The sequence below is a fragment of the Capra hircus genome, chromosome 9 (assembly GCF_001704415.2).
Source record: "Capra hircus breed San Clemente chromosome 9, ASM170441v1, whole genome shotgun sequence".
Taxonomy (NCBI): domain Eukaryota; kingdom Metazoa; phylum Chordata; class Mammalia; order Artiodactyla; family Bovidae; genus Capra; species Capra hircus.
In genome coordinates, this window is record NC_030816.1 from 7,304,801 (window position 1) to 7,328,820 (window position 24,020).

Below are 24,020 nucleotides of genomic sequence, written 5' to 3' on the forward strand. Positions count from 1 at the left end.
CAGATTTGGTTTTGAAAGGAACTAGTAAAGGCCAGCTCTGAGGTTTCTTTTGCTTTTCATTATCTTTATATTCAGATAAAAAATGTTAAAAGGGCTGTAAATTGCCTATCCAGTGTAATATTCCTACTTTATCTTGTCAGTCATCAGAATAAGCCACTGAACTTGGTGTAGGTCAGGTTGATTTACTTAGTAGGAAGAGGATCTTGCTATAGGTTTTGAATCAGAGATTTTTTTAAAAAAATACACTTTTTCTTTTTGAATGTGTGTTGCACTTTCAGACATATGCAAGCTTAATGGTCTGCCTTTCTGTATCATTTTCTCCTGGAATGACAGCTTAGCAGTTTTCCTGGTTGGATTGTGCTAAAATCTTTAAAGGCTGCATTCACTAAAACATATGTCCCGTGTTTGGGCAAGCCAAAATCTGTGCAATCATTTTAACAGAGTTTAACTTCTCAACTCTGCTATTACTACAGGTATCTTATTGTTAAAGCTCCATTAAAATGTCCTCAATTTAGAGTCTGTTATTTTGTACAGACACTGTTCTGGGATGTGCTGAAGTATGCCATTGTGCTATCTTGAAAGTAGATTTTGCTAAGAAAGCAGTAGCTTCAAGACATTAAAGAAGGACATACTTAATATAGTTTAATTACTTTAATGAATTTTTAGCTAGTTGACTTTCCTGGAGTGTCTCCCATAGTCTAAGCCTTGGGCTAGATGTCCCACATAGATAGCTTGACGTTGTGGCCATTAGTAGTGATGTCTGGGCAAAAGATGGGCAATGGGGAAAAGTCAGGAACAAACTAGGAACAAGGTATCTTGAAGGTTCTTTGAGAGCAGGGGTGCTGTGATCTGTTGGTTGTGTGTGTGTTAGTTGCTCAGGCGTGTCTGACTCTTTGCAATCCTGTGAACTGTAGCCCACCAGGCTCCTCTGTCCGTGGAATATTCCAGGCAAAAATACTGGAGTGGGTAAGTAGCCATTCCCTTCTCCTGAGGATCTTCGCGACCCAGGGATCGAACCCAGGTCTCCTACATTGCAGGCAGATTCTTTGCCGTCTGAGCTGCAATGTCCTTGCGTATTCAGCATTAACCTTTTGGTGGCTCCTCATAGTTCCCCTCGTGTTGATGCCCTGGGGGAGGGGACGACAGAAAGAGTGAGAATCTCTGGGAGAAACCCAGGGCAGACTTGACGGCCGTAGGTTGTTTCACTCCTTGCCTTTCAGAATTGCTTTCTAAGTTTTCTTGACAAATTTCTCCGGCCCTCACAGGGAAAGCCCGTTTGTTTTCTGGTAAGGAACACTGATGGAGAAGGGAATGGCAACCCACTCCAGCATTCTTGCTGGAGAATCTCATGGACAGTGGAGCCTGGCAGAGTCGCAGGAGTCGGACACAACTTAGTGACTAAACTATGACTACTAGGGGACACTGACATGTTATTTGGGGTCCTCATCTTGAATTGGCTCAGCTTTTCCTGGTGCCATTAGCGTCTCTAACTCATTACTGCTCCCTCTGGCTGAGGCCAGGATCCTGGAACAGGTCTCAGTGGCAAGAAGCTGAAGAAGCAGATACTGGAAAATCCAGCCTTATGTGATCTTTCCTGGCTGTGATAGGTTTAGCTTTCCTATCGAAAAGTTTTTTAAAAACTCTTAAATTTTTTTTTTTTGAGTGGAGCATTACATTTATCTCAGAAGAAAACTTGAAACTTGAAATATCACTTTTTTTTTTTTTTCAAAGAAAGGGACTAGTAAACCCTTATTAGTGTTTATATCTACAGTGATTTATTTTTAAAAGGTTAATGGCTATCTCTGTTGAAAGGCATCATATTTTTACTATCTAAGTAGGTCAGAATGCTAAATTTGGCTAGAAAAATTTCCCAGCAGCTGGATATCAGTGTGCCTTAATGTATGAAAATGAAATGCCTGTTAAAGTTGACAGAAGATGTAGTTTAATCAGAATGTCTAGTTGAATCACCAAGCATGGAAAGAGTAACACTTTACTTTGTATATTTGCAGTGATCTCATTATTATAATACTAACAGTGTTAATAGTTTCTAAAATAGAGAAGAAGCTATCGTCAGAAATTTTAGTAAGTTAAAATTATGAATGATAAAAAGCACATACCAAGTTGAATTTATACTTGTTCAGTGATCACTAAGTTCACTAAGTCGTGTGTGACTCTTTGTGACCCCATGGACTGCAGCACTCCAAGCTCCTCTGTCCTTCTCTATCTCCCGGAGTTTGCTCAAATTCATGTCCATTGAATCAGTGATGTTGTCTAACCATCTCATCCTCTGCTGCCCCCTTCTCCTTTTGCCTTCCATCTTAGCATCAGGATCTTTTCCAATGAGTTGGTTCTTTACATAAGGTGGCTAAACTATTAGAGCCTCAGCTTCAGCATCAGTCCTTCCAATGAATATTCAGAATTGATTTCCTTTAGGATGGACTGATTTGATCTCCTTGCTGTCCAAGGGACTCTCAAGAGTCTTCTCCAGCACTACAGTTTGAAAGCATCAATTCTTTGGCACTCAGCCTTCTTTATGGACCTTACAAAATCTTGGAATTCTGTTTATAGACTCAGCCTTTTATGATGGATGTTATTTTTTTGAAAATGTCAATGTTTTGTCTATACTTGGGCATTTTTCAGAATTTGATGTAATTTTATTTTATACATTTTAATACTTTTCAGGGACTAGATGAATTTAAGAAGCAGAAATTAAATTTAGGTGCAGTCACAGTTAAATAAATTAAAAGACTAGGCTCAGAGCCTAACACAGAGCAACCGCTGTGATAATCAGTGGTTTAGGGATTTTGATTATTATTTCTGACTCCTCCCTTGTTGCTGTAGCTTCACTTTCTCACTGGTTCGGGTGCTTTGACAATTTCCGTAGACTCGCAGCATTGTTAACATTTCATTTTGTGTCTACCCTTTAAGTCTTGGTGTTTTAAAAAATTTCTAGAATTACTTTCAGAACTGTCAGCATAACTCCTGATTCAAGAACTTGCATTTTTATGTAACATGCTTGCAGAGGTGTTGAAGAACTTCACCTTCTCTGATGCTAATAGCTGATTTCCCGTTTTGTCTGGGATCCAGCTTGAAGGTCAAGAGATGGGCTGGTTGTGATCTTGACATTCAGCTAGTCATACAGAGCCTGGCACAGGGCTGGCTGACTCCCTGTGTTTTCACTTGCCTCTTTGCTGGTGGAGTTTGGGATCTCAGGGTTCCCTTGTATCTGAAGCTACTCCTAAGATAACATAAAAATATTATTTTTTTGAGATTATGACTGCAACATCACATGCCTTTGTTACCTTCAGCATCAATTTGAAAGATCCTTCCTTTTGTTTTTATTTATTTTAGACTTATTGAGAATATTTTCAGTAACATAAATATACTTTTCACAGACAGTAAAAAAGAGAAGCAAAAGTTTTTCCCCCCACACTCCCTTCACTGTCAGTGTGCAGGAGAAACAAGTTTTGATAGTTTGGAATAAATTCTTCTAGACTCTTTATACATGTTGGCTCAATGTAAATGGCTATATTTACTGGTGTCCCCACTAATGAGGTGGTGGCTTTTCAGAAAAATGAGATGATGCTCTTCTGCAATTTGCTTATTTTATCAACTAGCTATCACAGGCACTGTTGCATGCCCTCAGTTTTTTCATGACTGTATAATACTCTGCGTATTGATGTATCTCGTTTTATCTAGCTTTTCCCTGTTGACAGAGTTTTTCTGCTTACGCATCATGCCGTATGAACGCCACAGGTTGGAAACTTCTACCTTGAGTACATGTGCGTGTGCTTAGTGTCCCTGCTACCTTCTGCAGGCTAGAGGAAGGGTAGGCCACTGGCCTTGGCTGCTTATTAGCCTTTTGAGAGCATCCTCAAGTTTGTCATTTGATCTTGGATAAGACTCAGTTCACATAAAAAATACCAGCTCTGTTGTAAGAGGTTTGAACATAATTACAGCATTTTTATAGATGTTTCTCATTTCTACCCACTAGCTAGGTTGCACAGTCTAGCTGAGATGGATTTTGACTGTATCATTCTTAGACCCTCTTATGTTGGCAGAGTTCTGGGTTTCAGAGCTTTAAGAAAGGTTTGATTGTCAAATCGGTTTATTGAATAGGCAATCTTTAAAGTCAGGACACCTTTTTAGGAAATGCTTTGAGAATGCATTTATTTTTTTCCTGATTGTGGAATATTTTTGGCTTTATATTTCTAACCAGGTGCTTTAAAATTTAATTTGTGCCTTTCACACTGGCATAATTAATCATAGTCATAAAATTCAAAAACCAACATGTTCCAAGGTTAATATTTCATTAGTAGGCGATGGTGTTCTTTAAAGTGTTCATAAAATTTTACATTCTTCAGTCACTATTTACATAGTAGATATAGTAACTTATTTTTGTCGTGGCTACTGGCCATATCTTGGAGTTTTACATCTGCAGGCTGAAACTGCTGCATGCTCTTGAAATTCTAAACTTTAATTGCCTAGAATGAAGGAAATATTTTTAATTTATACACAGGCATACCTTGGAGATATTGAGGATTCGGTTCCAGACGGCCAAAATAAAGCAAATACCGCAATAAAGCGAGTGACATGAATGTTTTGGCTTCCTAGTGCATATAAAAATTATGCTTACACTACACTGTCGTCTATAAAGTGTATAATAACATTATGTCTAAAAAATGTATGTTATCTTAATTAAAAAAATATTGCTAAAAAATAATGCTAACCATCATCTGACAATGTCAACTTCAGTTTGTAAAAACTGCAGTTACGTGCACAGCGCAGTGAAGTGAGGGGCACTCAAATGACCTCTGCCTGTAAGCTTTTTGTTTGGAAGGCTTTTATTTCATGTTTCTAAAATAGTAATGTAGAATTTAAAGAAGATGATAGCAACTGATTGGAAATGTAGAGGAGAAATTACAACTTCTCCTTTGTAATATGGTGATTGTGTGACGTATTTTAAGCAGTAACTTGCTGTTGATTTTAATATTTTTTAACCTTCCGCCACCCTGGCATCCTGCTATGATATCATAGCTCTACTTTTTGATTTATTATTGTACAGAGTATGCCATGCACACCACACTAAGCCAGTGTTGAGAATAGGTCCTTATTGTCTGTGACATTTTCTACTTTAAAATGGACTTGTGGTCGTTAACCAAATTTCAGTGCACTTGAATGAAGAGAGTTGTAATTGCCTTTTACTTTCCTGCTGATTTCTGCTTGCTTGGTTTTCTTTAATGTCTAGTGGCTTGAGCTTTTCCTTTGTTACAGTTTTTACATGCTATTTTTATGTTTTCCTTCTCGGCACCCACACAAAAATGTCCTAAGACTACTTATATATGTGCACATATGTTCCCAAATGGACAAAAAGACACTTTCATTCTTAAAGTCATATGATGAAAAGAAATAATACTCAGGAAAATTTGGAATACAATAATTCCATTTATAGCACAAAAGTACATTTTTAATGACATACATAGAATTACAAATCTCATTTTTCTTTTGCCATAGGATTTTAAACTACTGAAAACTTTTTTAGCAGTGCAAAAATCAAACAACTGTCCAGTTGAAAGGGAGTTACTACTTATTTGGCATAAAATTGAAATGCTAATTTTAAATTGTTTATTGAATATAAATAATCTATTTTTATTACTTAAAACTACCATTGTATACTTGAAATATGAGTTGTCTTCAGTCTCAGACTTCCTTTTCTCTTTCAGTCTGTGATCAAAACAGGGCGACTGCTAGTAAGTCACGAGGCTCCTTTGACGGGCGGCTTTGCCTCCGAGATCAGCTCAACGGTTCAGGTAGAGTAACTTTTTGGCACTGATGTAAGCATTTGTGCAATTGCATATGTCTATTCCAAGAACAAAATTACTTATCACAATACGTAAAAGTATGCACTGTTTAGAAATGTACATTTTTGCGTTTGACTCCTGTTCACTGTCCTTCAGATAATGGTCTGATTACATCTTCTTAAAAAAATCTTAAAAACTGAAAAATTCCATAATAGGAAGAAGGAAGTTTGAAATGATCTTAAGAAAATCATGTGGGCTATGTTTGCTAGGATAACCAGAAAAGCAAACTCTTAAATTTGAATGTGATGTTTCTCTTTTGATAGAACTTTTCATGATAAAGCTTATCAGGAAACGGTTTATAAGACTGATTTTAATAGCCTTCACCTTACCAAAAAAAAAAAAAGAATCTGTCAAAAGTCAGTAACTTAAATTCAGCAAATAATTTTACAGTCAATGATTAATTTATTAATTTGATTAACTGCATTACATTATGCTATTGAACACTTTAGAAATGGTTTAAAAGCCTCTTTTTAAAAAGTATTCAGTTAAGATGCCGATTATCAGGAAAAAATTCTACAGACCTCTTTAGAGGATTTTTACTTGAAACTTTCATTCACGTTTATAATTATATATGAATAAGATCATTTAAATGTTTCATCTTTACAATTTTTTAAAATAAAAAATTAAATAACTATATTTTAAGTGGAAATTTGCATGAATTTTAAATTTAGAGTATCTTTGTAGCTGGCAAACATTTTACCTTACTGGTGGTGAGATGATTCTAGTGTTGAGATACATATACATTGAAAATACCTTTAAGAGTTTAAGTTTTAAAATTTTGATATGAAATTATGAGATATGAACCTTGATTATTTCTACCAATAAAATATCTTTAAATATGAATTGACAATGTTATAAATATTTTAAAATTAGATGAATCAAATTTAAGCATTAAAACTAGATCAAAAGAATTCATAATTATGATTAAAATTATGCTGTTATTTTTACATATTGTATATATTACCATTAACAAAATTAAGAAAATACTTGAGTTTTGTAGATTTGTTTTCTTTATTATAGAGACTACAATTTGAAGCGTATTGCTTATCACTATGTAATACGAATACCTGGTATTTACTGTGCATTTTATTCATGAGTAATGTAATGTACTATCTTTGGAAAGAAAAAAAAAAATGAGGCTTGCAAGAATGAATCACTAACACCAAGATTCCATTTCAAGTCAAAGGCAAACTGGAAAAAGAAACTAGGATTTTCTGATTCCTACTTAATATGTGGTCCACTAAACCCATTTGAATGAGAGGAACTGGCTGTTGCCAGTGGAACCTCTGTTTGACAGCCTGTTTCATTTTGCCCACTGAATATCATCTTACTGTCATCTCAAAAATTTCACCATCATTTAAAGGTAAAAGGAAAATAAGTAGAGCATAGAATTTAGAAATTATAACTAAAATCTGATTTCTCTAAATATGCTTTTAAAATTTGAATTCCATTAATTGTTATAAGCTGAAATAGAATGTAACATATGATTCAGTGTGGAAAAGAATTAGAAAGATTATCTAACTCAGTGTCTACTGGTCTTGAAAAATATGTGGACTTGTGTTGAAGGAAAATTGTCTCTCGGGCTCCAAGAGTAAACCAGTGAATTCTAGTCTGAGGAGTATCATATTATGAGCTAAATACAGTCAGTGTAAAAAGTTAACACCAAGGTCATAAACACTGTATCAAAATCAGATCCTGAAGTTATATGATAATAATCAGTGATCAAGTTTGTGAAAGAGATGATCCAGAATATGGTCATATTTTTTATCATAATATGAAGACACCAAAACAAAGACCATACCTTGTAATACTCAGACTCCCAAAATGCCCACTGATCCTGAGTGTCTGAGGTCTGAGAAATTTTGAAGCCAAACCAACTGTGTTCCTTTAACAGATGAGTGTTTGTCATTCACAGTGCTCGTGATTGAACCAATTTTAAAATTAAGGGAAGATTTGGGTCTAGGATAGGAGTCTTGAGTAAATGTTGAGTGCACATGCTTTATTCGGAGTACCCCTCCTGCCACAGGAGGAAGATAGAAATTTTGGATTCATTATAAAATGTTCTCTGTTTCCCATGTGAGAACTTTTCTACCAACAAATCACAAAATGATTTAAGGCAACAATGTAAAATCTGTAGAGGGATCTTCATTTGATGTTTTGGGGAATTCGAATTTGGATTTATTAATACGAAAAAGATTTAGAAAATGTTCACAGTTGTTTTTGCCAAATTCAGATATTACTTGTACAAATGGAAAGGATAGAAAGTGAATTTTAGCAAAATATAATCAGCATAGTATCTCTGAATAGTCTGCCTGTTGTGGCTTTTGTGTGTTGACTAGAAAGAAAAGAAATGCTAAACACTTTGAGAGGGTTAAAAAAAAAATTGGTGGTAATGTCTGCATAAAATGTAGAATAATCTGAATAATATAATCTACTTTTCAGTAATTGTTTCATGCACATATTCAAATAAATGCGGCATATCGTATTGAGCCTCTTCTTTACGGAAGATCGGTCACATTCCCTATTGCAAGTGAAGCCTGTATCAAATTACCCAGTGCCTGGGTTTGTTTAAACTGAAATCACTTAAGTGTGAGGTGCAGCTGCTTTCACCACTTGGAACAGTTCATGCTTCCCTGTGTCCTTTTGTTGTGTATATTTTGTAAGGTCAAATAAGATAAAGCAGGGTTAAGATTCTGAAAGCAATTTTCTGGGGCACAGGGAAAAGGTACATAGAGAAACCTTTCATTGTTGTCCTAGAAAAGAAGTTTGAAATTAGGGATGAGAGTGATCTGTACACGTGAGCACTAAGGATTAAAATGCTGAGTTATGCTCGTCGTATCAACGAATTTAAATTTTATGTGAAAGTGAACAAACACAAACAAAATGTACTCCCCAAGCATCATTTTGTGGAAGACATTTGGTAATTCTTTAAGAGCTCATGCTTAATCTTACAAAATTTGCTCTTAAAAATATAATATTTTGAGAGAACGACTATTAACAACAGAACTATTGTTTTAAATTCAAAACTGAGAGCACCATTTTCTATTTTCCTCAAATTTTGAATTATATCCCATATTAAAAATTAAAAATCTTGAAGAGAATACAGCACTTTAGACAATATTTCTTTAAGTTTATAATGGATATTTTTTGATGGAAAAATTATATCACGTTGTATAATATCGAATGTCAAGTAAAGGAAGTTTTTTGCTAGTATGGGAAGTATTGCTGGCTTTCCTACTGATGATTTTTAGCTAGATAAAATATGAAAAGAATGAACATAAAATATGTCCATATTTTATTTATATAACTTTTCAATTTATAGCAGATGGTTCTTCTATCATACAGGGAGTTCAGTGTACACAGATTTTCTCATGCCCGTTGCGTCTTTTTCCTAAAGCCATTTATTTTATTATTTCAGTAAATATTCATTGTTACCAGTCTCGGTTGGGAGTAATGTTAAAGTCACAAAAGTGTTTAGGAGAGTACTTTGTATTAATTAAAGCTAACATTTGAAACTTATATCTCTCAGTAGTTTCTTCATAAAATTTATGTAAATGCTTAGAAAAATCAAAACCAATCCATCAAAGCTGAGCACTCCTTTGCATTCCTACTGGATTAATTTGGAAGTTAACTGAAGGGCAGAACAAGCTGAGTTAGGTCTGGTATATCTGGCTCCCTCAGGGGATGATTTCTGGGTCGGTCATCCAAGGCTTCACTGTCTCTTCCCATCTAACTTTACATTCCCATCTGTTCTCACTTTGGGGTGAGGGAACTTTCCCCTTCTTTCCTTTGACACATACCGAAACTTGGAGGAGAGCTTCTTTTAGGGAGTTAAACGTTCCATTCTGTACCCTGATTTGTGGAAAAGCGCAGAGACAACAGAGTTTAGCTAATTCATTGACCTCATTGTGGAGTTTGAGTGAAGATTGTGTAGTTTTGGAAAATTATGATTTAATTTGATGTGATGTTTGTATTCCTCAGCTTTGTGTAATCTCAGCTTAAAAAAAAACACAAAAATTTTATTGTGTAGAAAAATACGTTAATCTCATCCATTTAAATATTTCCCCCAATTTATATGTATCATATATCCTAGAATACAGTATTCGGAATAGGCATTATTTATCAATATTAAGACTAAATAGTTTCTGGTATTTTAGTAGTTTTAGAAAGTGTAATTTCTTTAAGCCTTGTAGAAACCAACTTTATTATTAATTTCTAATGCATTCCGATAATGATCAACTAAATCTTGACTCAGATAAGCTTGGGATAATAATACAATTTTTTTTTTTCTTCTCTGGATTTAGTGCTTAATAAGAGTGCCAAAAATTTTAGGGATTGGGGCTGCTTAAAGATTTGAATTTTTTTTTTTTTTTTTAACACATGGAAGCAATAAGTCTGCAATAAAGAGTCCACTTGGAGAGGATGGTGAATTTCCATACCATTGTTCCATCCTTTCTGTGCAGTCTCTGTTTCTTAGGATGAGAACCCAGAAATTGTGCATACAGACATATATTTTTAAGGTAATCATATTCTAAAAGTTTGAGAGGGCTTTTATAGGGTTTACATTAGCCCACGTAAAAGGAAGCTTTCATGATTTTCAAGTAAAGAATTTTGTCTTTCTCACTGTTTCATGTTAGAAAGGATTATGCAGAAGGATATTTTTCCCTATAAACTTATTATTACCACCAGATTTCCAACCCTCTGGTTTAAAAACATCAATCTGAAGAAGAGGGAGAACATCCTAAGTGGTCGTGAGTTTTTTACCATTGTGAAAAACATGTTGAAATAAAATTACTGTGTTGATAAAGAGTCATCAGAGGAAACTGTCAAGGCAGTAATCGGATGAACAGTGAACGACAATTTCATAGTCTTGTTACTCTTCTTTTCCTACGAGTGATTCGAAGCATTTGCCAACAACAAAAAGAGCAATCAGGAAAAGTGTACTTATGTACTAACGTCTATCTAGATGGAGCCAAAGCATCAGAATAGAGTACTCAGATATGCAGTGACCTTCTTAAAATGGAACTTTGCCCTGAAGCCTGTTGAATGTTCAGTGAACAGCTTCTGTGGTCATAAATATAAACCAAAGACAGTCTTTCTGGGGATGCATTATGGGCGGAGCTGCGGCACCCCCGTTAGAGGTGAAGCGCGCACTTTGCTCTGTTGGTCTTCCCCCTTGCTCTGCGCACCCCTTGCCTCCTCCAGCGTCTCTTTCTCCTTTGCTCCTTAGCGTACACGTGGCCAAGCTTCTCCCATCAGCCCTCTTTTTCCTCTCTCCATTCTTCCCTGGGCGATCTCAACCATTTGCGAGGCTAGTCTTAAAACCTTCAAATCTGAAACCTTCATGATTGACTCTGCCTGTGGGGCCTTAGACTGAAAACTCCAACTTCATGCTGATTTTGGTAAGGATAAGAAATTTGTATGATAAAATGGTTTATGTGGAAAGATTTTTAACATGAGACAAGGAGAAAAGGTAGACATCGGTATATGGATATCTGCCAGTTTCTGGAAATCAGCTCATCTCAGAATGAATTCTCTTTCTCTCAGCTCTTTCTGGGCCTATTAAATTGTCTTGTTATCACTGTCCCTAAGCCTCTCACATTGTATCACTTTACCATGCATTCTTTTCTTAACACACACATCAAAGGTTGTCCCTCATCTGTTTGAAAGCCTCCAGTAGACGTTCTCTGGCTATAGGAATAAGATCTTTAGGTCACGATCCTTATCTGCCCCAACCATTTGCAGTGTTATTTCTCACATCCTTTTATGATTCTGGTACCACAGTGATCATGTTGCTGGTGAATTTGAAGTTCATCATGTCTCATCACAGAAAGAATTTAGTGAGAGACAAAGTCATAAGTAAGAAGTGGATTTATTTAGAGAGAACAGAATGTGGGCCATCTAGAAGGTGAAACACCTTGGGAGAAACATGCCCCACAGGAAGAAAGTGGGCCTTCTCAGAAGGAGAGAGAGCCTGAAATATGGTGGGGTTAGTTTTTATGGGCTGGGTAATTTCATAGGCTAATGAGTGGGAGGATTATTCCAATTATTTTGGGGATGAGGGCGGGGATTTCCAGAAATTGGGCCACTGCCCAATTTTTGGCCTTCTATGATTCGTCTCAGAATTGGCATGGTGCTGGGTGAGTATGTCACTTAGCTTATGCTATTGTATTACAATGAGCATACACTGAGGCTCAAGGTTTACTAGAAGTCAAATCTTCCACCATCTTGAACCTAGTTGATTCTAACCAGCCAGGTCTTTGTCATATCCTATAGCTATATCATTCTTTTAAAGGTTTTACCCTGTCCCCCTCCCTCCTATTTCAATCACAGTGGCCTGTTAGGCATTTCCTGAATGATAATTTTTGCAACCAGCCTTTACTGAATCTTCTGAGCATATCCTTAATTTGGACCTTTCTTTCAAGAAATAGAGTCCTTATCTTATAGACAGTTAACATTCAGTTGAAGAAATAGACACTAAACAGATAATTATACTGTGGTACATATTAGGATAGAGAAATATTCAGAAGACTATGGGGGGATTATAAAGTACTTGATGGCTAAGTTAACTTGGAGAAGTGAATATGGGTGAGGATTCAGGCAGAAGGAACACTATAAATAAGGAGGCAGGAAAAATATTGATAGAGTTTAAAATGGTTTTGATATGAGTGAAGTATAGTATGTGATGTTTGTAGCATGAGGTAAGGATCAACAGGTAAGTGGGAAAATCTTACATGTAATCAATCCTAAGCAGCTTGTTTTTGTGTAGAGGAAATAGACATGACAGAGCAGAACCAGCCACATAGATACAAATTCCAGCTTAAATACATCATATATGCATGTAAAGTACACCTTATAAACTTCCTGGCAAAAAGGAAGTTATACAAATTTAAAGAACAGTGGTCACAATTATCATTAGTTAAGGCAAAGGGGTGTAACTGAAGGATTTTAAGCAGGAGGTTAACACAGACAGATTTACAATTTAGAGAAATCTCTGGCATATTATGTTGAGGTTGCATTGGGTGGGGTGAGATGGGAAGTCACAGAGATTGGTTAGGAACCTATTTGGGTAATTTAGATGAGAGATTTAAGGGTCTTCTAAACCAAGGACATAGAAGTGAGGTTGGAGAGAAAGGTGAATTTTAGAGAGAGGAGGAGAGTATGAAAGAAAGTCTTGCTGACTGATTAAGGAGGAGTTGGGCAGGGAAGGCTTAGCTTGATTTCCAGTTTGGGTGAATTTTGAATGGGGATGCCCTCTTACTGAGTCAGGGAATATCATTGGAAAACAGGTTTAAGAGTATCACCTGTGGAAGATGATGAATTCATTTTAGACTCGTATGCTTTGGGATAAGGAAGGGAAGTGTGTCTTGGAAGCTCCAAAGAGATTCTAACATATAGGATAGGACTAAGTGACCATCTTCTTATGTTGCTGGCTGAGGTCTTATAGATATGGTATAGATCACACAGGAAAAGGACAGTCTTAAAAAGGGGAGTTACTGAAGCAGTCCTTGCCAACACTTCTGAGCAGAGAGCGAGAGCTGTAGAGGAGGGTAAGATGCAGTGACCGGAGAGGAGGAAGGGAAGGGGCGCGAGCCACCGCGGAAGACCAGGAGGGAGACTTTCACCGCGGAACACGTGGCCAACAACATTAACTGCCTCCAAGGTTGTCAGTTAGACCCATGGTCGTGCCTTGAGTGTGGCAACCAGAAGACGCTGGTGACTTTGAAAAGAGCACATGCATGTGGTCTGGTGATTGAATGCTGAAGAAATAAACAGAGACAACTATTTCAAGAAATATGACTTTGAGTGAAAGAGGAGGGATAAAGTTGTTAGAAATGGGCTCAGTCTCACAATGATATTTGCTGAGCATGGGATGCCATTTTGTCGATTCGAATCCTTCCTTGGTGTTCTCCTGAACCTCCTTCTCCCCATCCACATCCTCTCCCTCCACCTCTATCCAGCTAGCAATCGGGTTTTCAGTCTCTCAAACCTGCCCTTTGTTTTCTGTTCCCCTGATAAACTATAAATGACTCAAACAAATACCCTGTGTTAATGCATGTATGTGGAATCTAGGAGCGTGGTACGTGTGCCCGTGTGCTAAGGTGTTTCCGTCGTGTCTGACTCTTCGTGACCGTATGGGCTGTAGTTCACAGGCTCCTCTGTCCATGGGATTCTCCAGCGAGAATACCGAAGTGGGTTGCTATGGTATAGATGATCTTATTTGCAAAAACAGAATAGAGACACAGACATAGAGAGCAAACATATGGACAGCAGGGAGGGATGGTGGGAAGAACTGGGAGACTGGGATTGGCATGTAGATGCTACTGTTGCTGTGTACAAAATAGATGACCGATGAGAACCTACTGTATAACACAGGGAGCAAGCTCTACTAAATGGGAAGGAATCCAAAATAGAGGTGGTATGTGTAGACATGTCGTTGATTCACTCTGCTGTACAGCAGAAACTGACATAGTGTAGCAACTTACTCCAATAACAATTAATTAAAGAAATAGAGTAGAAAAGAGAAAAGGAAATCAAACTACAGAATTTAGAGGAAAAATGTAGAAAATAACTGATTGATATGGGCAAGAAATTTTTTGAGCAAAAAATTAAAATGCAGTAGGGTCAATCATATTATCACAGATTAAAGTATTTGCATAAAGTTACAAATGTTTGTGTGACAAAAGCAAGCACAGTTAAAAGGAGAATGACATCTGAAGAAGTGTTGGAACATATGGCAAAAGATAAATATGTGTACTGTGCTAAAGATTCTTAAATATCAATAAGGAAATTAACAGCCCTGTATTTGAAGGTCAGAGGCAGATTATTTTTAGAACATGAAACTACACACCACTTATTACAGTTAAAAATGCAAATTTCAAAATGGGATATTACTATTCTTTGTTACCCATAAAAGTGGTACTACTTAAACATAAATTATTTTTATTGTTGAGATGGTGCAAATGTAGAAACTGACGATTCATCTTTCCAGGAAATTGGTTTGGTGATGTGTATCAGCACTCTGACTTGTGAATTCTACAGCTCCTCAGTTTAGAATTACACAGAGAAATGGATAAGGGCATTCTTCTCCGTGCCATGCGTTTGATTAGTAAAATATTGGAAGCAGTTATCAATTGCAACAGGAATATAGTTGAATAAATTATTTATTTATTTTGGTTGTGCTGGGTCTTCATTGCTTGCAGGCTTTTCTCTAGTTGCTGTGAGCAGGGCTACCCTCTATTTGCAGTGCGCTGGCTTCTTATTGAAGTGGCTTCTCTTGTTGCAGCACCTGGGCCCTGGGGCCCACTGACTTCAGTAGTTGCAGCACATGCGCTTGCTAGTTGCGGCTCCCAAGCTCTGGAACACAAGTTCAATAGCTGTGGCTCACGGGCTTAGTTGCCTTGAGGCACATGGAATCTTCCCAGATCAGGGATCGAACTTGTATCTCCCGCTGTGGCAGGAGGATTCTTTATCACTGAGCCACCAGGGAAGCCCTAGTTCAATGAATTATACCGAACATTGTGGATTTATTAAAACCATTGAAAGAACAGTCAAAACCCTTGTAGCATAATGAAAAACTCACTAGGCAAGCCTACAGGTGTTTTACTTGCCCAATTTTGTGAAAAGAGAAAAGGTAAACACACTAGTATGTTTAGTCGCTTGGTCACGCCCAGCTCTCCTGCAACCCTGTGGACTGCAGCCCGCCAGGCTCCTCCCTGGGGTTTTCCAGGCAAGAATACTGGGGTGGTTGCCATGTCCTACTCCAGAGAATCTTCCTGATCCAGGGATCAAACCCCCATCTCCTATGTCTCCTGCAATGCTGGCGAATTCTGTATCCCCTGAGCCTTCGGGCTTAGGAAAAAAATGAAAGTAAAACTTTCTATTACTTTTATTTTCTCTCTTATAATTTATTTTCTATGTACATATATCATAATCTATAGTATTGATAATTAAGAGCTTTCTTATAATTAGATATCTCTCTCACAAGACATGGTAAGTCTTCTAATTCTTCCTAAATTGTTTTAAATAAGAAAGCTCGTTTTGCTCATCAGTTCAGTTCAGCTCAGTCGCTCAGTCGTGTCCGACTCTTTGCGACCCCATGGATTGCAGCACGCCAGGCTTTCCTGTCCATCACCACCTCCCGGAGCTTGCTCACAGAGTTGATTTTTTAAATTTCATATTTCACATTGGTGTGGTTTCTTCATCATGTACATGTGAATTTGGGGACTTATCATTCATAGTGGTAATCCTTAACTCAGGTTTGTGATGTGGGACAGTTTTAAAACCAGTGAAACCCCAGCACATAGATTTGGTTATTATTCAAGTTAGTTCTTTCCCCACATGCATGGTATATTTGATTCATTGCTCTCATTGTAAAAGTGAAAGCAGCATAATATTGGGATATTCAGATTATTTCATTTTCCCAGGTTAAACAATGATACTGAAACTAACATTAATAGTATGTAACGATACCAACATTGGATCCCCTGCTGATTTTTCTTCCTTTCTTTGGTATTAGCTTTACGTTGGATTGCCATCTTTCTTTTTGAAATCCTTTTGGACGTAAGCCAGTCAGAAAAAAGAGATTATCCACATTCCATCTCTCTGGGTAATAATAAAGTGCTCACTTTCTCTCATACAATCCTTAATATTTTTCCAGTCAGAAGCAGTCCCCTTTGAATTCAAAGGTGCATTTACACTAAACCTCCTGTACATTTGTATCCCTTTCTTTGGAAACTCCAGTTAATGTTTTGTTGTGTCCTTTTGGTGATGTCCCAGACCACTCCTGTCTAACCCTCTTAAGACCAACAGATCTTCCAGTTGGATGGGAAAAATTAATTCTGCTGGAATGTTTGAAAATAAATGTGTTCAACTGAAAGGTTATGTTATAAAAATGTAGTCCTAAATCATGGGGTAGAAATTATTTAAAGGAATATATGGATTCTCCAGGACCTCAGTTTGGAAATAGCATCTCCACAGAGGGCCCCTGAGGCCGCATCAACAGGAGCTCCGCATCAACAGGAGCTCCGCAACCCAGAGTCTTCCTCCATCACACGGCTCTATCTTCCTGTCCTCGTAGCCTGAGAAATGTGTGCAGGTGTCTTGTTGATTTGTTTAGTGTCTTTCTTCCCTCCAAAGAAGGCAAGCTTCATGTTTGCTCCCGTAAGCCTGGTGCCTAAGAACCTTGCCTGACACTAAGCAGGTGCTCAATAAATAATTTAAATGAGTTGTTTCTCCCCAGGCATCGCTGTTGTTAACAATTCCTTTGAAGAATATTCTTGCTGCCTTATATTGTGTATAGAAATCCTAGTTACAAAACCTGCTAGATCGAAGTGTTGTCTTTTTGTATATCACCACTCCAATTTGTTGTCCTCTGCTCCCCGCCCCTCCCCAAAACTTAAAAAAAAAAAAAAAAAAGATTTGCTTTGTATTTGTTGAGTTAACCTCTGAAATAAGCACTGATATTCTGCGCTGTAGAATTTCACATTGCTACTTCCTGTCCTTTCGGCAGAAAGTAACTTCTTTTGAATAATCTACTGGTGCTTTTTTTCCTCCTCATAATTGTGTAGGGAGGCTAAAGGAAACACTTACTTTTAAATAGTTACCAGTGAAGCTTCATAGAATGAACAGACTATTTAATGAGTAACATAGGTTCTCAGAACCTAAGGCATTACTTTCTTTTAAAATTTAGTTTTGAGATTAATATTTATACATTACTATATTTAAAATAGTTAGCCAGTAAGGACCTACAGGTATAGCACAAGCAGCTCTGCTCAACACACTCTAATAACTCAAGTGGGAAAATAATTTATAAAAGAAAAGATACATGTATATGTATAACTGAATCGCTTTACTGTACACCTGAAACTAACATAACATCGTTACTCAGCTATACTCAAAAAAAAAAAAAAGTTACTGATTTCTGTGATTTGGTACCTTTAAATTGTATTACAGCACCTAGAGAGTTATAGCTGCCTTCGGAAGCAGTAATTCTTGAACATCTGGTTGTATTATCAAAAAGAATTTTTTTTTTTTTAGTTTTTTATTTTTTAAATTTTAAAATCTTTAATTCTTACATGCGTTCCCAAACATGAACCCCCCTCCCACCTCCCTCCCCAAATAGTTCTTTTTCTTCATTGCTGTCAAATAGTTTCTCACATATTAAAAATAATTTTATCAAGTATGGCCTTGTCTTAATATTTTTCAAACTACAATAAGGTTATTTAAAATTTTGTAAATGAGATGCAGCAGAGCATGTATCCATGATGTGGTCAGTGTTCTTGGTCACCTTGCACAATGTCCTCGGCAAATACGGAGAAGCATTTTATGTCAGGCAAGAAATTTTAGGCAGGCTTTATCTGCATTGTATTCACCGTCAGGAGCTGGTCAGCCTTCTGGAGATAGAACTAAATTTCTCAGCTGCTTTGTCAGCCGCTTGGTGGGCAGTAAAGTTGCTGCTGTTGAAAGTTCGTTTTATTTTGGTAATTTGAATAATTAAATGTATAGTTCAAATTAGTTTACTTGTTGTTGCAAGGCCTGTCATCTCTCTCCATGAATGAGTTCACAGCTCGCCAAAACACAGTTGAGTTGAAAATAGACACGAAAATAGAGATTAACTACTGCTAATGAATTTTCTGCTCAATTTGAATCTAAACACTTATGAAAATTAAGACAAGTTACAATCAGCACTTAACTGCCAAAACAAGCAGTCGAAAATGAAAGCTGTAAACAGAAATCACGTAGTTTATAATTGTTTTGATTTGAAGAAAATCTATCAATATTAATGAAATCATTCAAGAGGTTGTTTTAATTTGCAGAAATGTCTGAAAAATTACATTTGATTGGGGAAGTGTTGAGTATTTGATTATATTCTTTAAAATTACTTTGAAGAAGGGATTTTATTTTTAATTCTTGATCCATTTGAAGAGACTTACCTTCTGTTTTTAATCCTTGAAAGGATCATATAATGATGTTTACTATTAAAGATAGTTTCATATTGCAGTTGGCACCATAAATCAATTTGTCTTTAGCAAAACTGCTCGGTGAAATGATAATTCATGTCTATACCATTAAAAGCATCTAATTATTTGTGTTTTAAAAAGTGCACTGAGATGACTAACATTTCAAAATTTACATTTATAACCCGCAATTATAGTTATGCCATTGTTTAAAACAAGTTCTGATTATTTCCTTTCTCTTGATAGGACTACTTCACCATCAAAATATTTACATTTTTGTGTTTCTTTACTGAACTTATTCTTAATATGCAGCTTAGAATGCAGGTATGAAATACTGGCTATGCCTGTACTGTTGAATGCTTTCTGGACCAGTCAGACAATCTGTTTTCCCTGAGATGGCTTGTAATTTTAAATGTTCTAGCACCATTTTTCTCCTTTATTCTACTTGCCTTTTAAAAATAGTACCAATGGTTATTCCAATTTGTATTAACAGTTAAGAAAATTGAAATTTAGTCTTACCTTTGCAGCTCATTATGGAAGAATCTCCAGCCTCTGCACTCTGACAATAAATTTATGCTTTCGCTTTTTAACCATGAACTTTTCTGGGCATAGGTTTCTACCTCAGAGTGCACGGCAGACCCAGTTGAATGTATTTTGTGAATAATATTTCAACATCACACCATCCTATACTTTATTAAAACCAGGTTTGCTGTGGCAGTTCCAAAAACATAATTCTGGTACCTTAAAAATAATGGAAGTACTATACAGATGTTGATAAAAATAGTCTTTTATTATGATGGAATGTTTTATTATGTATGCAGCTATCAATTCACCTAATAAATAGTGTTCATTTTAATAAAATCCATGTACTTTAGAAAACTAGTACATTGATTAACCCATATTAACAATGAGTCATGAAAGGTACAGGTGAAGCTAGAAGCCGCTTGTTGGTCTGGATGCTGCCTGGATATCTTCTTAGCCTTTCAGAGAACTACAGTGTCTTCTTTCTCTCCTTTTCCTCCTTCTTTCCTCCCTCCCTCTCTTTCTTTCTCTTTGCTTTTCTTGACAGTATTCTCCATGCTGGTCTCAGCAAGCCCATGGATCTTTGCAGCAAAGTTGTAATTCTACGCTATCCTTTTAGACAAGAATCAGAAGTGCCCTGTAATACTAGAGGAAGTTAAAGGATTGAGGTTGGATGTAGGCATATATTTTCTTTTCACATAGTTGGTCAAAAATGATATTAAAAAAATTATAGAATTACTTAATACCATCTGAAGAGCATTTTAAAATTTGATCACACACACAAAGTGTGTGTATGTGCTTCCCACCAAAGAATATCTGATTTCACCTTTTTACTGATGGTTTCTTAAAGTGGTATCATTGAGTAGGGTATTATATGTGAAACTTCTGCCTACATTGTTAATTTCCTCCAAGGATAGCATAGCTAACAGTAGTTTTAAGAATATTATTGGAGGATAATTTGCTAAAGTTGAAATGAGGGGGATCATTATGACATATAATTAAGAAAGACAGTCTTTTCCACATATCAAGAGAAGAACAAAACAAGCAGAGCCCATAAAACATTTTATAATGATTCTCCAAAGAGTAAGCCCAATTCTGATTTTTTTTCCTTCAGAACAAATCTCTTCCAGAAAAAAAAAAATCCCACTTTGAAATGTTGATTATGCCATTTGAAGAAATTTGCTAAGTAGTTGAAAAGTTCATTTAATATGAGTTTTCTTACTTCTTGCCTTATTACTCAAAATTGAGACAAAATATTACTTGTTCATTGCCGAGACAGCATTCAGCTAAGAATGGAAGATAGAGTTATAATTAGCATCATCTTTGTATTGCTTCTATTGAAAAAGTTCTTTTAGAAGGAAGCCTTGGCTCATGTGCTACCTGGCTAAAAATTTGTTTTCATCGGAGACAAATACCCTTAAAACAGTGTTTCTTGAGAGGACAGAATTCTAGGTTACACAAATAGAGATGCTTCCCTTGAGATACTGGAAAGGAAAGGTGGACTTATCAGGTGGATACTAGTGTTTGTTGAAAGTCCTTTCCCTTACAACAGTAAAGCCAACAGGCTATTGTCTCTGGCATTTTAAAAATGGTAACTGTTCCATAGATAAAATATAAATGATAACTGTTTCATAGATAAAATATAAAGACCTTTGTTATCAGTGAAGATTTTGTTAGTGAAAATTTATTTTGTTTTGGGGGGTCACAGATGTGGGGAATGATGACCTGTAATCATATTGATCTTTCTGTGCCATCTACAAGTCAAGCATTTTCAGTGTGACTTCATATTTGCATTGATTTTCATGAAACCCTTGGTCATCTGTACATCAGATAGAGCTGGCATTTGCATTAGGGTATATTTATCTAAAGAAATGCTCAGTATGTACAGTAAGTGACCATAGAGTTCCAGCTTCTGTGTCAGTCTAGGGAGAGAGAATGGAGAAGGCAATGGCACCCCACTCCAGTACTCTTGCCTGGAAAATCCCATGGACGGAGGAGCCTGGAAGGCTGCAGTCCATGGGGTCTCTAAGGGTCAGACAGGGCTAAGCGACTTCACTTTCACTTTTCACTTTTATGCATTGGAGAAGGAACTGGCAACCCACTCCAGTGTTCTTGCCTGGAGAATCCCAGGGACGGTGGGCTGCCGTCTATGAGGTCACACAGAGTCGGACACAACTGAAGCAACTTAGCAGCAGCAGTAGCAGGGAGAGAGAGGAACTGACAGGGAGTTGGGAAATGAGATCCACTTCTGTTGGCCCATTAGGGCGAGCTCTTAAAATAGTTGTTTTGTTTATCAGTTCTCATTTCCCATAGTCTAGATAGGAAGATTGTCATAGGAACAGACAAGACTTGAGCTGGTAGTGGAATAAAGGTTACTGTATACTTTATCTTTCAACCTTGGACAGCAGGAGTAAACTAGTTTCGTGCAAGCCAAGATACAAAACCAAGATGTTACCTATTTATGCTACTTTATGGGACGACGTCACCTACTACATTTTACAATTAAATCTTAAGTACATTAAATCGTAAGTCCATTAAGTACAGTGGAATTAGAACTATATAAGAAGGATTCTTATTAAATTAAATCAAATCAAATTTAGATCTCATAAATGTCCAAGAGATAAAAAACATAATGAAACTCAAGAACATAAATGCCATTTCATTGTTCAGTGATTATTTCTTTTAAATATAATGTTAAAGAAAAATTTAAGGTGGGTTATTTTTGCTAATAGCTGCTGCTGCTTTTTCTTACATGTAATTTATTTTTAGTTATTGGCAAACTACTTGGGAATTACTAAATGACTTGGTATTTGTTGTGTTAGAAATTGTCATCTTTAATAGCTTGAAAATGTCAACAAGTACCAAATATATTGAAAATAATTTAAAACATGTCTCATTCCCCCAAACTAGGTGTTTAATTTTTTGTGTTATGTACAGAATGGAGATGAAAATATAATTATATGTGCCTTTAAAAAAAACTTTTTGCTGACCTACCAATCAGTGAATGATAAATGACCTTTTCTATCAATAACAACTTTTGTTTTTTTACAAGTTTGGCTTTTTGAAACAATTGCCAAAGGGAAAAAAAAGTTTCATTGTTCCCTAACAGTAAATTAAGGATCCGGAGAGATCCACTAACTGTTTCAGTATGTTTCATATTTCAGTAAACTTTCTTTTCATTACATTGAATCGTATTATTAAAAACTGAAATTATTCTATAAAAATGTATTCAATGGCACACTGACTTTGGGGAGTATATTTTTGAAAAATGCCTTGATGAGAGAAACTCTGTTGGCAAGATCAAGATCTCACAGAAAACAGAGATTTAGGAGTAAATAAATAAAATAATTTAAGTATGTATTTAAAATAAGGTAAATGAGAATACTGCTTCCAAAAGACACTAATCATAGGTATAAGGCTAGTGTAAGTACCTCTCCTGAATGCCCTTCAGTTCATAACGTGCTGATGAAAGGTATATGGTATTAAGTACATTCTCCCATGTTTACAGACTATACTTCATCTTAAGGATTTTTTTAGACCAACTTTTATTGCATTGCACCTTTTTTGGGGTATACACGTGCACACACACACACACACACACACACACATTTATTTTCCTTAAAATCCAGGCAAAATACTTGTGAAAGTGCCCAGCCTTTTTACAAATTATTCTGGGACTGAAGGTTATGGTTTTCCTTTCCTGGTCTTTGTTCATTTATGGAGTGGCTGAAGTAACACAGTGTTGGGAAGACTAAGGTCGGGGTAGAGGTTTAGGGAACATGAGTAGCTAAGTGTCCTTTTGTTTAAGGGGCAGAATATAACTGTGTGTCATAAATAGATCTCACATTTTAAAATTCAGGTGAACAAGTATGAAGTTGTGTTCTCAAAGCAAGAGTTGGTGAAATCCTCATTGCTAATAGATTGTTGAATGGCCATGTTTATGTTTAGAACTTTCAATCCTCCCCCTCCTTTTTTTTTTTTTTTTTTTTTTTTTTGTGGTGAGGGAGGGAAGTTTCCTGGAGTGATATTTTTTGTGATTCTAGTAAGGCATTTTTAGATAATATAGTTGCATATAAAATTTCATTGCATAGTCTAAAATTTAAGCTAAAAACAGTCACCTTTTCATTGATTCCATGAGTCCCTTAAGGGTTATATACAGTACAATGTTGAGTTTGTTCTTTTTGTTCTTTAAAATAGTAAGCCTGCCAGTTATATCAGCAGGCAGAGTAATTATCAAATTGCAATTGCAAACAGGATCAATGAATAAACATGTAATGATAATAATAAATTTTATCAATGAATAAACATGCAATGATAATAAATTTTATAAAATAGTAATCATTTGTAATCTTAAGTGATAAATAGCTAACAAATAATTTGTCTCTTGGTATAGTTGGTCAGTTCATATAGCATCTTGGTTTCTATAGTAGAAAACTTACTTGAATGTTTTTAGGGATGACAGATACTATCCCACATGTTAGTACTTTCATTGATGGATAATTCTTATTGGATTCTTCAGGGAAAACCATCGTGCTAAAATAACTGATCAAAGAGAATTTCTGCTGTATACTGTAGTTATAATTGCTTTTTATAGTCACTCTGGTAAAATCATTTAAAGAAGGTTACTTTTCAAATTCATTTAGTGAGGTTCAAAAGAAATATTCTAAAATATTAGCAG

General features: G+C 36.1%; 1 protein-coding gene across 1 annotated transcript in view; it reads left to right on the top strand.

Moving 5' to 3' along the window:
- Positions 1-24,020, top strand: part of BCKDHB (branched chain keto acid dehydrogenase E1 subunit beta) — a 261,887-nt gene that overhangs the window by 189,361 nt on the left and 48,506 nt on the right. The window contains exon 9 of the mRNA XM_018052910.1: positions 5,724-5,810. Coding sequence (XP_017908399.1) covers positions 5,724-5,810 — 87 coding nt within the window. The remainder of the gene's footprint in view (positions 1-5,723; positions 5,811-24,020) is intronic.